We start from the raw sequence: 17035 nt of genomic DNA on the forward strand, positions 1-17035 counted from the left end.
CCCCCACCGCTTTTTGATGACCCTGAAGCAGGGGGAAGGGCTCCAAACTGGGGTATCCCCTGCCCCTACCTGGGGATTGGCAACCCTGCTCCCGAAAGATGAAGACAAAGTTATGAAGGATAATACTATCAATGGCTGATAGAATATTAACATTCTGAGTCTGTACAGTCTACTAACTGCCAAATGCTGGGGACAAAGCACAGAGGATTTAAGTTTCCAGAGGCAATGGGCTGGTTCTTTTCTGGCAACAAATTGCAGAAAAGTTTTTTCACCTTTTTGCAACATAGCTCCTTGATCAATTTAGCATAGAAAAATTCAGCAGCCAAATATAACTTGTTGAATTTCTTCCATTTCTGTAGTAAAGGAACCCTATCATTAGGGGGGAAGGCAAACTCATCAAGGAAATGGTACCTTTTAGCCAAATACTTACCATTTTTCCAATCATTGTTAGATACGGTCCTGCATGCTGATTCATCGCAAAGAAATCAAGGAGTCGGACAAACCAGAATATTATGTCCAAACAGTAGATCAATCTTCCGGCTGTTTGAAATGGAGGTTTACCCCAGCGCAAGCCAAAACCAGTCATGAACAAGATGATAGCAACAGAATCTGTAAAGTTCCAGTACTCGTAAATCCAGACTTTCACCTTTTGGCTGAACTTTCCCGGTTCAGAAATGAATACCTGAGGGCAGGGGAGGAAATCACTTGCATTTGTAAGTGACAAATGTAAATAATATTATGTATTTTTGTAGAAATTATCCTGATGGAAAAGCCCTACATTTTTATGGTTCACAAACAAATTTAATGTAGAGGACTATATACAGCATTTTCCTGCCAGTTCAAGATGATGTACCCTCTGTAGCCAAGAGGCGCTGCCTGCCTCATGGATGCACCCAAATACACAATGGGGTCCCCCTTTTTTACCTGAGCCAGAGAACACTTTTTGCTTGGGTCAATTGCCTGCCAAGGCTCTCCACAAGGAGTTTCTGTCTAAGTCTGCAAAACAGGCAACCTCAAGGCTAGTTCCAGTCTCCTTTCCCCCCACAGTCTGCAATAGAATGTTCTACCAGGTACGGTAACTGCATATCTGTAGCTGGCTAGCAGCCTATGTCTAATTGCCCCCCCCCCCCAGTCGGAATGAAGAGGCTGACACAGTATGTTGGATAAAATCCCGGGCCGCTTTATTGAAACATAACTTGAACGAATAAGGATGGCAAGAGGCATAGGCCTACAAGAACAAGCCCTGGGGTCAAAACACAAGACCCCGCCTTGTCCTAGAAGGGTGAGCCACCCTGCCCCCAGCACGAGCCCAATATCATCTGACTGGTGCTGAGCGGCCAGGCCCAAACTCCACCTCCACCTCTGTCGGCATCAATCACTCAGGAAAGATCTGCCCCGGTGAGGCTTTGTTGTGATCTGCACTCCCAGCATTGAGTCGTAAAGCCCATCTACCGTTCATATAGACCACCTGCACCCACTGGTGCAGAGCCATAGGTGCTCCCCTGAAAAGACTGTAGCCAATACCTCATCCTGCCAAGCGACCAAATCTACCAAACTTCTCCCCAAACTCCCTACAGTATCAAGCAGTACAAGGTAGGCAAAAAACAAATTCACACAGGCCAATTCTGTGAAAATGAAAAAATTCCTACCTGGCCCCTAATAAGGCGACCGGTAAAAACCTGTACTACATAGGGCGGGTGGGCGGGCCGAGAGCCACAAAAGAACTGCGCCACACGGGCGGGGGCTGGGGCTTTATAGCCCCGACACCATGCCCCATCCGTTAACTCCTGGATGGCCGGGAAGCCGGAATCAGCCTCCCTCCTTTCGGGAGGGCAAAGAGCGGCCCCCAGCCTATAACTGGCGTTGCCCGTGCAGCTGGAAAGGGGCCGATTTCCCTCATATATCCAAAATCCCTATCCAAACACCTTTTGTGTTACCCTATGTTAGTGTGTAACACAAAAAGTGTGAATACCCAGCTTGCTGGAAGTAAAGTGTAGATGACTGGGAAGGCAATGGCAAACCAACCCATAAAATGTCTGCCGTGAAAACGTTGTGATGCGATGTCACCTCAGGGTTGGAAATGACTGGTGCTTGCACAGGGGACTATTTTTACCTTTGACAAGCCCCGTGGTTCAGAGTGATAAACTGCAGTACTGCAGTCCAAGTTCTGCTCACAACCTGAGTTCAATCCCGGCGGAAGCTGGGTTCAGGTAGCCGGTTCAAGTTGACTCAACCTTCCAAATAAGTACCCAGCTTGCAAACCACCCCATAAAAAGCCTGCCATGAAAATGTCATGATGCAACATCAACCCAGAGTTGGAAATGACTGGTGCTTGCACAGGGGACTACCTTTACCTTATTACCTTTATGTTAACGTGCAAAACCCATCGCACAAACCCCTTTCCTTCCTGCCTCTTTCTCCAGAGTACCACTACCAAGATAAAATTAATCTCAAACATTACACCATTGTGGCCCTTCCTGAGACCCGTCAGGAAACCATTCCCACCTTGTGTTTCAAACTGAGAATCCATTCAAAACCCCCCAGAAATCCCATCAATGGCTTTCATCAATCTATTGTTTTTCCAAGAGGGTGCACCACCCCTCCAAACAGCATAAAACATGAGAGTGAACTTGACCCCATCATGCAATCTATGGGCGCCAAGATGGGTTACTGTTACTCTGTGTACTTGGGTCTCTTTGACATATCATACTGGTCATGCATGTCACCATCTCCATTTTCTACAAGGATATCTGCACATATGTACAGCTAATATTGCCTCTGTAATGATCCCTCAATGCATCACTCCTCATTTTCCTAGTTTCCTAGATTGTGTGTATTTTCTAATGCTTCAAGTGTGATTGCATTTTCTACACATTTTTCAAAGTAAACAATTTAAATTTTTTCCTCTATTTAAATCTTCTTTGTGAAACTGGACTTTGGTATATATTTGGTTAGACACTGCTCCAAATTAGCTCTACTTACAGTCTTCTTGTTGTTGTTGTTCAGTTGCACAGTCGATTCCGACTCTTTGCGACCCCATGGTCAAAGTCACGCCAGGCCTCCTGTCTTCCACCATACTCCGAAGTCTGCTTAAATTCGTGTTTGTTACATCAGTAACACTGTCCAGCCATCTCATCTTTTGCCATCCCCTTCTTCTTTTGCCTTCTGTCTTTCCCAGCATCAGGATCTTCTCCAAGGAGTGCTCCCTTCTCATTTGGTGACCAAAGTATTTGAGCTTCAGCTTCAGCATCTGACCTTCCAGAGAACAGTCTTGGTTGATTTCCCTTAGGACTGACTGATTTGATCTTCTTACAGTCCAAGGGACTCTCAAGAGTCTTCTCCAGCACCACAGCTCAAAAGCATCTATTCTTTTGCGCTTGGCCTTCCTTATGGTCCAGCTCTCACAGCCATACATTACTACTGGGAATACCATCGCTTTGACTGTAAGAACTTCTGTTGACAGGGTGATATCTCTACTTTTTATTATACTGCCCAGGTTCGCCATAGCTGTCCTCCCAAGGAGCAAACGTCTTTTGATTTCATGGCTACAGTCACCATCTGCAGTGATCTTGGATCCCAGAAATGTGAAGTCTGTCACTACTTCCATGTCTTCCCCTTCTATTTGCCAAGCTGTGACGGGGCCGGATGCCATGATCTTAGTTTTTTTATGTTGAGTTTCAATCCTACTTTTGTGCTCTCCTCTTTCACCCTCAACAAGAGGTTCTTTAGGTCCTCCTCACTTCTGCCATTAGAGTAGTGTCATCTGCATATCTGAGGTTGTTGATGTTTTTTCCGGCAATCTTAATTCTGGCTTCTGTTTCATCTAGGCCAGCATTCCACATGATGTACTCTGCATATAAATTAAATAAGCAGGGTGACAATATACATCCTTGTCGAACTCCTTTTCGTATTCTAAACCAATCAGTTGTTCCATATCCCGTTCTGACAGTTGCTTCTTGACCCTTATACAGGTTTCTCAGGAGACATGTGACCTGGTCTGGTACTCCCATATCTTTAAGGACTTTCCACAGTTTGTTGTGATCCACACAAACAAAGGCTTTAGCATAGTCAATGAAGCAGAAATAGATGTTTTTCTGATACTCGCGTGCTTTCTCCATAATCCATCGAATGTTGGCAATTTGATCTCTAGTTCCTCTACCTCTCCGAAACCCAGCTTGAACTTCTGGTAGTTTCCGACTGACATACTGCTGAAGCCTAGCTTGTAGGATCTTTAACATGACCTTGCTGGCATGTGAAATGAGTGCAATGGTGTGGTAGTTTGAACATTCCTTGGCATTACCCTTCTTTGGGATTGGAATATAAACTGATCTTTTCCAATCCTGTGGCCACTGTTGTGTTTTCCAAATTTGTTGACATAATGTGTGCATCACTTTAACAGCATTGTGTTTTAGGACTTTGAATAGCTCAACTGGGATATCATCATCTCCGCTCACTTTGTTGTTAGTAATGCTTTCTAAGGCCCATTTGACTTCACACTCCAGGATGTCTGACTCAAGGTCATCGATTTTACTGCCATGGTTGTCCAGGACATTGAGATCCTTCTTGTATAATTCTTCTGTGTATTCTTGCCACCTCTTCCTGACCTTTTCTGCTTCTGTTAGGTCCCTACCATTTTTGTCCTTTATCATGGCTATCTTTGCACAAAATGTTTCCTTGATTTCTCCAATTTTCTTGAAGAGATCTCTTGTCCTTCCCATTCTATTATTTTCCTCTATTGCTTTGCATTGTTCCTTCAGGAAGGCCTCCTTATCTCTCCTTGCTGTTCTCTGGAAATCTGCATTCCGTTGGGTGAATCTTTCCTTTTCACCTTTGCGTTTCACTTTCCTTCTTTCCTCAGCTATTTGTAAAGCCTCATCAGACAGCCACTTTGCTTTCTTGCATTTCTTTTTCTTTGGGATGGTGCTGATTGCTGCTTTCTGTACAATGTCACTGTAATATAGTGGGTTCAAAGCATTGCAGAGATGAGATCATAGTGAGGACAGTTCTTTATTAAGGGAAGCATGGTGAAGGCTACTTCCAACAAAGACTAAGGGCCTGTGGGCCAAACCTATATACAACTCTAATCTCCCATGTTGGCTTGCCGTTGGTTCATTCAAACAGGCAGGGGTCTGTGATTGATGCATGGTGGCAGGTATTTGGATCTCACTACCCATTGTTATACAGTTCCCAAGCTCTGCTTTCCTGGCTCCAATGAGCCAGCAGGAAGTACATACTTTAAGGCACATACATAACATCCCGCCCCCCTAAGTTTGCAAGCCCTATTGTACGAAGTCCTGTAGGTATGCTGGCTTGCGCCACTCGCGTGTTGACCTTCTGAGTTCTGGGGCCACATGAGGGGAGGTTGCAGCCTCAGTTGCAGCGGGCTGGGGGCCTGGTAGCGTTGTAGCCTCGGCCAGTGGTTCGGGATCTTTCTGATGCTCGGCTCTGGCCAGATGTTCCGACTCCCCTTGTGGCGCGTGTGTTTGTTGAGCCGCAGCCGCCGGGGCAGTCGCTTCTTTCATCTCTACCTCCGTACTGTCGACTGGTGAGCTATCGGGGCTTGTTACCCTGCCTTCTGGTGCCTCACGGGGCCATAATTGGTCTATGTGTCACCTCATTGTGAATCCCTCTTCTGAGGTGACCTCATACATTAAGAAGAAGATATTGGATTTATATCCCGCTCTCCACTCCAAAGAGTCTCAGAGCGGCTCACAATCTCCTTTACCTTCCTCCCCCCACAACAGACACCCTGTGAGGTGCGTGGGGCTGGAGAGGGCTCTCACAGCAGCTGCCCTTTCAAGGACAACTTCTGCCAGAGCTATGGCTGACCCAAAGCCATGCTAGCAGGTGCAAGTGGAGGAGTGGGGAATCAAACCCGGTTCTCCCAGATAAGAGTCTGCACACTTAACCACTACACCAAACTGGCTCCCCTGAGTACCCTGGAGACCCGGGCCGGTATCCATGCCGCTCCCCCTTCAAAGTTTTTAGCTAACACCAAATCCGCTGTGTCAAATCCTCTGGGCACCCGGACAGTCTCTGGTACCTCCTGTAGGTTTGGGGCCCAGTCCGCATGCATGCGGTCTAGTAATGTGTTAAGCCTCCTACCCATGAGCAGTTCCGCTGGGCTTCAGCCGGTTACTGTACTGGGGGTGTAGTGTTGGGTGAGTAGGCATTCGGCTAGGTGGGCTTCCCAGTCACTCTGGACGATGCGGCAGAGTGATTCTTTGATAGCCCACACCATCCACTTTGCTTGGCCATTTGTGGCAGGATGGAAGGGGGCTGACCTTATATGCTTTATTATATTTCGGCCACAAAAGTGTTGGAACTCGGCCAAAGTGAATGCCATCCCGTTGTCCAAGACAAGGGTATCTGGCAACCCGTGCATGTCAAAAACCCTTCGGAGCGTCCCTAGTGCCACTCTGGTGGAAGTGGATGCTACCGGGATTACCTCTAGCCACTTGGAGTGGGAATCTATGATCAAGAAGAATACCTGTTCCTGGAAGGACCTGCAAAATCTAAATGCAGGCAGGAACAGGGGTTTCGTGTGTGTTCCCACTGTTGACCTATGGCTCTAGGCGGAGCTGGTCGAGTCTCCTGGCATGGCTGGCAACGAGCTACCCAGGACTCAATGGCATCATCAATCGCTGGCACCAGACATAACAGCAGTCTAGCACCTTCATGCTCACAATACCGGGGTGTGTCTCGTGTAGTGCACTGAGGACCCGCTGTCTTAAAACCAGGGGTACCACTACCCTGTTTCCCTACAACAGACACCCCTTGTATACAGAAAATTTGTCTTGGCAGGATACAAACATGGAGAATTTTGACCCCACCCGGCCCACCGGCCATCCCCTCCACACCCAGTCCAGGACCCGCAAGAGGATCTTGTCTTTCCTGGAGCGTCGGGCAATGTCCGTAGCATGTACCGGCGGTCCGGAAGGAACTCCAATGACATGATCTGGTAAGCTGGGGCAGGATCTGGGTCCATGGAAGGCAGCAGCAGTTGGCTCAACGCATCTGCATGGCCCATTGCCTTCCCCAGTCGGTAGCATAGGCCGTACTGGTACCCTGCAAGGAAGAGGGACCACTGCAAGACTCGCAGTGAAAGTATTTGTGGCATCTGGTGGTTGGGGGCAAACAGTCCTAGCAAGGGCTTGCGGTCTGTGTGTATTGTGAAGGGCCGGCCACACAAATAGTCATGACATTTCTTTACCCCTGCAACTATAGCCAGACCCTCCTTGTCAATCTGCGCGTAATTGCGCTCCGGCTTTTGCAAGGTTCGGGAATAGTATGCCATGGGACCTCGCAGCCATCCGGCAGCACATGAGCTAAGACCGCCCCCACCCCATAGGATGACGCATCGTAGGCCAAGACGACTGGCAGCCGCTCGTCAAAGTGTGCCAGCAAGCTGTTGGAAGTCAAAATGTCTTTTACCTTCTGAAATGCCAAGGCTTGCCGGCGACCCCAAACCCACAGAGCCCTTTTGTCCAGTAGGCGGTGCAGAGGTTCTGCTACTGCCACCTTGTGGGGAAGGAAGGCGTGGTAGAAATTTAGAAGTCGCAAAAATGATTGTAGGTCCGCCTTGTTCCTGGGCACTGGTGCATCACAAATCGCCCTGATTTTGTCCCTTGCCGGGTGAATCCCTTGCTCATCCACCCTGTAGCCCAGGAAGTCAATGCTGCTAACCCTCAATTCACATTTCTCTCTCTTGACGTTCAACCCTGCCCAGTCGAACCGCTGTAATACTATCAAAGATTTCAGGTTTTCATGGCTGGTAACATCATTAGGGTTTGTAGAATCTTTCGGGCTCAAGTGTCGTGTTCTACTGGAGAAAGTTTTCCTTCCAGACGTTTCATTCTCAGCTGCGGAGAACATCCTCAGTGGTGTTGCAGCCGGAGCAGGCGCTCTGACCTTCTTGGCTGCTGTGCATTGAGTGATACTGTAATACTGTTAGGAGGCAGGATGCGAATTTCTCCTCCGTGGCTGTGGCGATCAGCAAATCATCGAATAACGGCTGGACCCTGGGAATGCCTTTAAGGAGAGAGTCCATTAAGTTCTGGAAGATTCCAGGGGCCATGCTGATGCCGAACTTCAGCTGTTTGACCCTGAAAGCCCCCCTGTGTGTGACGATAGTCTGGGGGTCTGCAGTGGCGGCGTCTACTGGAAGCTGCTGATAAGCCTAAGCCAAATCTAGCTTTTCAAAAATCTTTGCTCCTGCCAGCAAGGCCAACACATGACCCACCAGCAGCACCAGATAAGCATGGCCTTGCAGTGCCTTGTTTATCGTACATTTGTAATCTGTACAAATGTGCATGCTGCCATTGGGCTTTACTGGAGTGACTATGGGGGTTTCCCATTTGGCATTCGCCACCGGCTCCAGTATCCCTTGAGCCATGAGGCGATCCAACTCCTCTATCTTGGGCTTTAACGCCAGGGGCACCTGCTGGGCCTTCAATCTAATAGGCTGCACATTGGGGTTTAGTTGTAGGGTCACTGGTTCTCCCATGTAGGTACCCAGGCTGCTGTCAAAAATGGCAGGGAATTCTTTGCACACCCTCTGGAAATTAGTCTGGGAGGGCGTGGGCATGTGATGGATGCCGGTTACCCGGATTCCCAGGGCCTTGAACCAGGACCATCCCAATACTTGACATGGACATTTCCTACTCCCAGTACTGCGACCTCCCTCTTCTGAAAGTCCCGGACTACAAAGGGGGATGAGCTCAACTGGGCTTCCCTTTTCAGGCACAGTTCCCTGAATGTCCAGGCTGATATTACTATCTGGCCCGCCCCCGAATCAACTTCCATCTGGCAGGGCCTGCCTGCTATGAGTATAGTCACCTTGTACTTGGCCGGGGAGGGCATGGGAAGCTGGCATACCGGGTCCCTCACCTCGGTGAGCGCAGGGATGTCCTCCATGAATGTGACTTCATGGCGGTGGCCATCTTTCTGTCGCGGTTTTCCGCCAGGGCGCAGCAACTTCGACTGACACATCTGTGCGAGGTGCCCCGTTTTTTCACACGTGCGGCAGACAGCGTTCCAAAACTTGCAGGAACGGCGCTCGTGGGCTTCCCTGCAGCTCGCGCATCCTCCCGTTGAGGTAGGGTCAGTGGCATGTGGCTGTTGGCGATTCGGGGCCTGGCATGTCTGAAGTGCGTCTTCCTTGCTGGAGTCTTCTGAGTTAGACCTGCTGGCGACTTGGTTCATTGCAATGGTACACCGCTCCTTATGTGACTTCTCGTATGCGGATGCCTTGTCCAGGGCGTCTGCCAGCATAAGCTTCTTGTGTCTCGTCAGTTTGGCCTGTAGCTTCTTGTCGTGGAGGCCACGAAACAGCACAACAGCGCTTCATCGAGGCTCGCGAAATCACAATTTCGGGCCAGGCAGCGCAGTTCAGCTAAGAAGGTCAAAGCGGTCTTGCTGACATTCTGTATCCTCTTGTGGTATTCTAGTCACAGGGCTGTGTCGGCGCGGGTGAAAAATGCTCTGTGAGCCTCTCTGTAATGACCTTGCATGTGGAAGTGTCATCAGTCAGTTGCACTGGCAACATCAGGTTCTCTGCCAGCACCAGTGTGTCTTCTCCACAGAGGCTAAGCAAAAGCTGTTTCTGCTTCCGTTCATTTTTGACGTCATGGTAGAGGAGGTAGAAGTTGAGTTGCTTCACCCATCGGTTCCACCTTTCGGGTTGATTGAGGTTGAACTCCGGTAGTTGCCCATGGGGGCGAGGCACGACAGCCTGGTCGGGGTTGGCCCTCGGAGAAGCTGTTTCCCTGGTGCTGGTGGAGCTGGAAGCTTGGCTCTGACTCATCTCTTGTCCTGGTGTGGCGACCCTTGTTAGCAATGGTGATGTGATGCACAGAGCTGGAGCTTGCTGCAAGGCATGGTGCCGGTTGCCGCGTCACCTACCAGGATCCCACCTTCGTCGCCACTATAATATAGTGGGTTCAAAGCATTGCAGAGACAAAATCATAGTGAGGACAGCTCTTTATTAAGGGAAGCATGGTGAAGGCTACTTCCAACAAAGACTGACTAAGGGCCTGTGGGCCAAACCTATATACAACTCTAATCTCCCGCACTAGCCTGCCATTGGTTCATTCAAACAGGCAGGGGTCTGTGATTGGTGCAGGGCAGTAGGTATTTGGATCTCACTACCCATTTTTATACAGTCCCCAAGCTCTGCTTTCCTGGCTGCAATGAGCCAGCAGGAAGTACATACTTTAAGGCACATACATAACAGTCATAAACCTCCGTCCATAGTTCTTCAGGCACTCTATCAACTCTAGTTCCTTAAACCTATTCTTCACCTTCACTGTATATTCATAAGGGATGTGATCAAGGTCAAACCTGAATGGCCTAACGACTTCCCCAGTTTTCTTCAGTTTAAGCTTGAATTTTGCAATGAGTAGCTTGTGATCTGAGCCACAGTCAGCTCCAGGTCTTGTTTTTGCTGACTGTAAGGAGCTTCTCCATCTTTGACAGCAGAGTATATAATCAATCTGATTTCTGTGTTGCCCATCAGGTGATGTCCACATGTAAAGTCATCTTTTAGGTTGTTGGAAGAGGGTGTTCGCTATGACCAGCTTGGTCTCTTGACAAAACTCTATTAGCCTCTGCCCAGCTTCATTTTGTTCTCCAAGGCCAAACTTGTCAGTTGTTCCAGTTACCTTTTGACTTCCTACTTTGGCATTCCAGTCTTTTTTTGGTGTTAATTCTAGAAGGTGTTGTAGGGGTGCGGTCACACTCACCATTAAATCCATCTGCAACGCGCCTCTATTATAATCCGCACAACCAATTTCCCAATCAGACAACAGCCAGGCTATCGTTCTATCCTATGTGGGTCCCGTCGCTGGTCGATCAGAGTGCTCAACCGGACCTCATTTTTTGAGATGGCATTTCACACTCGCACAAGCACAGTACCATGGGATATCGTGCTTGGCTTTTTTTTTTTAAAGGTGTCAGAAAAGGTGGGCGATCTGACCCTCCCCCCCATTTAAACACCCAGAAACGAAAGGGAAGCCCAGGAGTTCTCTTAGCTATCTCTCCGCCTGGTGGGGAGATAGCAAAGGTGCAGGATCTTCCTCCCCCCCCCCATTAAAACATCCCGCCGTGGTGTTTAAATGGGAGGGGCACACGTCAACTCTTTTTGCTGTCTCTCCACCTGGCGGAGAGATAGCAAAGATGCGGGATCTTCCTCCCCCCCCCATTTAAACACCCCGCTACGAGTCGGCTACAATGGAGCATTCAAACATAGAAAGTACACGCGGGAGTCATCAGAAGCATTCTTATTCCGGATTTAATGTACTATCAAAAAAGTCCGCATCTCAGTTGTGGCAGTTCAGGACACGAACGAGCCAACGACCATTGCCAGATGCTGATGTTTGGACAACTGCATAAAATCCGACATGCATCTGGCTTTCATCCATGCCCATCTCGTCAGTTTATGTGCGTCTGACCCCGGCCTAGATCTTCATAGAACTGGTCCACTTCAGCCTCTTCTGCATCAGTGGTTGGAGCATAGACTTGGATTACTGTGATATTGAATGGTTTGCCTTGGATACGGACCGAGATCATTCTGTCATTTTTCAGATTGTAGGCATACCTCTAAGCTTGCAGAATAATATTCTTTCTGGATACATGGTCCTTTGAGGATTTAACAATCTACATTTAGGGCCAGGTTGAGAATTAAATATTATGATTCTACTTTGCTGTAGGTTGCAGGTAGTGTTTCCTTTAAGTTGAGTTAGTGTAAGCTAGCATGAGTTAGTGTGAGCTAGTGTGATGGTGGGCCAACTGATCAAATCTTTCTTTTAACAGATCCTAATAGTACATTCTTCTGAGTAGAAATTTCAGGCATCTCTAAAAGGCTGCCAGGAGGCAAGTGGTGGCAAAACAACTGGGGTTTTCAGGAGATTTTTAGATCTGTCAGGGGATCAGGGAAATTAGCCAGTTTTGGGGCACAAGATCAGGAAAACGTTTGACTCGTTTATCCACAATATGGAAAAAATGCAGCAAAACAATATCAGAGTTCCATCTTCTGCCTATGTTTGAGTTGTATCATTCACTCATTCCTTAAAGACTCTACACTCAGCAAATTGTTAAAGTTCTTGCCAAAATGTATTTCTGCTTTTGGTTTAGATGATTCTAATAAAGAAAGTAAAAGGTGCAATTTAGGGTTGCCAGATCCAACTCAGTAAATATCTGGGGAATTTGGGATTGGAGCCGGAAGCAAGGTTGTAGCAAGCATGATTGAACTCCAAAGGGATTCCCGGCCATCACATTTAAAGGGACCATGCTCCTTTTAAATGCCTTCCTTCCACTGGAAATAATGGAGGATGGGGATATCTTCTTTTGGAGCTCATAGAATTGGACCCCAGTCCAATCTTTTTGAAACTTGGGATTTTTGTTGTTTTTTTAGGAGTGGCACCGCATGCTATACTGAAAATTTGGTGCTTCTACTTCAAAAAAGAGCTCCTCCGGAGCCCCAGATACTCATGGATCGATTCTCCATTATACCCTATGGAGGTTAGTTTCCATAGGGAATAATGGAGAGCTCAGCAGACATTTCCACACACACACTTTCTAATAACCCTGAAGCGGGGTGGGGGGGAGGGCCCCCAAACCAGGGGATCCCCCTGTGGCCAACTGGGAATTGACAATCCTGGACTGGTAGACATGAATGTTTAAAAAGATAAACTAGAGTTTTGGTGAAATGGAAAGAAAAGGTTGTAACCTTTGATAAACCTTGAATAAGCCCCAGAAGGCATGGAAACAAAAACAAACCAGCCCATATAACTGAAGTAATAAATTAGTTTACTTAGGTACAAAGAGAAAAGAACATATCCTTCTCTTTTGCCAAGGGCATGCCAATCCTGAAAAGGAAGTTTTGGAAATTGAGAAGTGGAAAATGGCAGATTATTTCTTCAACAAGAAAGGTGCCCTAAAGGGCTTTTTCAGCTTTGTTAAAACAAATGCGAGAAGTGCAATCTTTGGAAAGTCATAAGATTCTTAACATACTATATGGCAGAGCTTAACTACACCCTGCTAAGATCAAACTGATAGGCCACAAATGAAAGAATGTTTTTAAAATCATGGCCTGCAAACCTAAAACAATGACTTGTATAAATAAGTGCATGCCTATGAGTCCCACTGAACTGAATGGTATTGCTACTCCTATGTGAAATAATATTTAGAGGAATTAACTCCTAAGGGCACACTAATTAACTGATAAAATCTAAAAGGAAAACTGTGTCCAGAGAAGTTCACTGACCATGCATAAGACACAATATCCAGCAAAAAAAATATTTAGTAAACCAAAACAAATTAAACAGTATCATCATAAAAGTATAATATATTCCATGAGCCAACAGAAAAACCAGGTTACAGATTAATCATGCCTCCTATTTCCACACCATGGAGAAAGAAGGTTGTATTACTGGGGCTGAACAGGGTCTACTCCAAGTGTATCATTAAGAATAAAGTCTGATACAGATGCCAGAAGTTGCGCATCTGAACATGAAAGAGCAGAATAGCATAGTGGCTAAACTGTGAAGGACTTGATAAACTGTCTTCCTGAAATGATAAAAGCCTAATGGATCAGTAGCCAAAGCACTGGTTGTTTCCACTAGAACTCCAAACAAAAATGTTGCAGTTGTAATTTTATGCCAGTATTTATTCATTCAAATGGCACCTACAAGATAAATAATCTTTGAAGTGCTTCAAAAAAACAACCGCTAGGGTTGCCAAGTCCAATTTCAGAAATATCTGGGGACTTTGGGGGTGGAGCCAGGAGACATTAGGGGCGGAGCCAGGAGCAAGGGTGTGACAAGCATAAATGAACTCCAAGGGAGTTCCAGCCATCACATTTAAAGGGATGGCACATCTTTTCAATGCCTTCCTTCCATAGGAAATAATGAAGGATAGGGCCACCTTCTTTTGGGGCTCATAGAATTGGACCCCTGGTCCAATCTTTTTGAAACTTGGGGGGTATTTTGGGGGGAGGCACTAGATGCTATAATGAAAATTTGGTGCCTCTACCCCAAAAAAACACCCCCCCCCAGAGCCCCAGATACCCACGGATCAATTCTCCATGATTTTCTATGGGAATAAATCTCCATAGGGAATAATGGAGTGCCCAGCAGACATTTCCCTCCCCTCCTCCCGCTTTCTGACGACCCTGATGGGGGGGAGGGTTTCCAAACTGGGGGATCCCCTGCCCCCACCTGGGGATTGGCAACCCTATGGCAAAGAAACTGAACGCAGCAACAGCTTCACGTGCATCGTGCCGGTGAGCAGGAAAAGAGACTGGATTTATCCCTTCACTTGGGAGCATCTTGCAATCCCCTTGCCCTGCCCGGTGGCACTGAGAGAGCTTCGGAGAGGAGCGGCCCAAGCGCCCCCCCCCGTCTCTCCTCCGGGAGGTTGGCATCCCCAGGCGGCCAGGAGGGGTCCGGGCGGGGGAGGGGATGGCGTCCCCCGCACGCTTCTTGTGCAACGGCTGCTTCCAGGGCGGCCCCTCTGCAGGACCCAGCCCGGGCTTCTGCCTCACCAGCTGCGGCCACCTGCTCTGCCCGCTGTGCCGCCGCCGGGGCCGCCCCCCCGCAGTTACCACAACATGGCGGGCCCCCCAGCGCCTCCCCCTCACAGCCCACGGGCCAGGCCGAGGCAACGAGACGACTGGGCCCATGAAATCAGAGAAGGGGAGGGTGGAGGCAGGCCAGGAGCGTAGCGAGCCGTGAGTCCGGGTCCTAGAAGGACCCAGATTCGCGGCTCGCCATGCTCCTGGCCTGCGTCCACCCTCCCCTTCTCTGATTTTACTGCGGAGCGGACGATGGCGCTGCGCTGCTGCCGCCTCTTCTCGGCTTCATCTTAGCTGCTCTGCTACGGTGAGCAAAGAAGAGGCGGCAGCCACGCAGCACCATCGCCCACTCCGAGATGGGGCTTTTGCCGCGCTCCTTGGCGCCATTTCCCCCCTTCCCCCGCTTCCGGTTTTTTGGGGAGCGGGGGAAGAGGCTGGAAATCCTGGGGTCCCCCACCAGGGCAGGAGGGTTGGGAAGCCTAACAACCACCCAACACTCCCTTTCAGTATGATCCAAGATGGAAGTCTAATTTCAGCCAGCTACTAAAATGTGGACTTCTAGTGATTTTTTTTCTTCATGAATCATGACATAATTTGATTCAAGGTAATGTTCTTTCCCCACATAAATATATACCAATATTCTTAATTCCTGCAATAGACATGGACAGCAGCAAAATCAGAATGAAACAAAGAGCCTACCTCTCTGACTTTCTCAATGGAGGTGGTGAAAATATAGATGATGACAAGCCACTCTTGCACACTGGGTGTTGAGTCCATCTTCACCAAGACAGTATAAGTGAATAGCATGAGGAATGCTAAATAGGCCATCTACAGAACACACAATGCACATCCTGTGTAAATAGACAGCTATATAAGTATTGGGGGGTGGGGGCTGTCTGTTTACACATCCTGTGTAAACAGACAGCTCCCCCCAACTCACTTATGGAATGCATAAAAAGTACTAAAGGCATGAAAGGAGCTCCTGTTTCAACTTTCAAGATAATCAAGAACAGGTAAATATGTTTCTGCATCAGGGGTTCTTGCTGGTTTTGGTGGTAGGAGCCTGATCTCCTTCTCCCTTTTCTCAGGGGGGCAGGGCTATGGGGGGGTCAGGGTCCCTTCCAGAGTGGGACCTCAGGGCACCTGCCTTTTTACCCTATGGCTAAGACCACCCCTGTTCTGTAATTATGGAAGCTGACATAGACAAGATCCACAAGTTTCAGTTTCACAAATTTCAACTGTTGAAATGAGCACACATATGGCAGAAGAGGTGAAAAGGTTTTACGTGAATCAGCCCTATGAAGACAGACAGACTAACATGAAAAAAGAACAAATATGATATACTAAATTTATTAGATTGCACTTCAGCACCACATATAGTTATGTTGCCAGTCACTAGAATAAATAGAACAAAACCAGTATAAATTATCTTTGAATAGTTTCTTTGTCTTGCTAGTGCAACGTTTTCAGGTATATGAAGTCGAGCATAATAGCATCTCTCAAAACTATGAAGAAAATCGTTAAATTTCAAGTAAGATGGAGTTTCTCCTCCTGACAACCAGCCTTTGGGAGCAGGATGGAATATGGCAAAGGCAGCTGAAGAGAGAAAATTGAATTTATGAAGATTGCCCCCCTTCTTGCAGAAGCTGGAGGGCCCTTCAACTCACACAATGCAGGGTTGGATCCATTCCCCTCCCCTTTTTTTAGAATACAACTCTTTTTTTTTAATTAGGCAAATTTTTAAGTAATTAAAATGCCAAAATTATTTTTTTGTTGGTGTGTCATTCTCTGTAAAGATTATGTTCATTTTAGTGCTATATGAAATGGTTTGTCCTCCATATTGCAATTTGAATAAATATGTCTACAATATAAATAGTAACTGACCGTGTGAAACCAGAACTTGACAATTGGGGCATTGTAGAATTCGTAGATTTTCCTAGTTTGAGGAAGGTTTCCCTGTTCATTGTTGATAGGAAAAGACTGCTTTTCATCTTGTTTCTCCTTTCCTCTCTCTAAATCATAATCATTCTTTATAAAGAAATATGGATTAAGTGTTAACAAATATCATCCAGCTGCATAAGCAATTTTTTATTATTCAATTTACATTCATAAGCAAAAAGCAAAATATATTGAAACTTTGTGGATACACACACAGAGAATAATATTATTTATAGTGAACCATACCATGTGTTTAACAGGCAGATTTAAACTGTAAATATAAAGGGTCATTCTAAGGTTACTGTTTTGAACTGGAACAGATGACATGGGGTAGGTATAAACAATCTGTTCATCTAGTGGGAAATGTCAAAATATGTTAAATATAATGATATATTTCATTTATTATTAAGACGAGTAAGAATTTAAAATTGAAAACAAACTAATAAAGCCCAAACCAGTAACAACCAGCAGCAAGCGTACTCAAGGAGTAAAGGCATGCAAATCTGGAATATAGTACTCTGTCAG

General features: G+C 47.0%; 1 protein-coding gene across 1 annotated transcript in view; it reads right to left on the reverse strand.

The window, feature by feature from the left end:
* The window catches only part of TRPM6 (transient receptor potential cation channel subfamily M member 6), a 127975-nt gene that overhangs the window by 66066 nt on the left and 44874 nt on the right, over positions 1–17035 (reverse strand). The window contains 3 exon segments of the mRNA XM_060237473.1: positions 431–682; positions 15272–15400; positions 16457–16600. Of these exon segments, the coding sequence (XP_060093456.1) occupies positions 431–682; positions 15272–15400; positions 16457–16600 (525 nt within the window).

The sequence above is a fragment of the Heteronotia binoei genome, chromosome 4, assembly GCF_032191835.1.
Source record: "Heteronotia binoei isolate CCM8104 ecotype False Entrance Well chromosome 4, APGP_CSIRO_Hbin_v1, whole genome shotgun sequence".
NCBI lineage: Eukaryota > Metazoa > Chordata > Lepidosauria > Squamata > Gekkonidae > Heteronotia > Heteronotia binoei.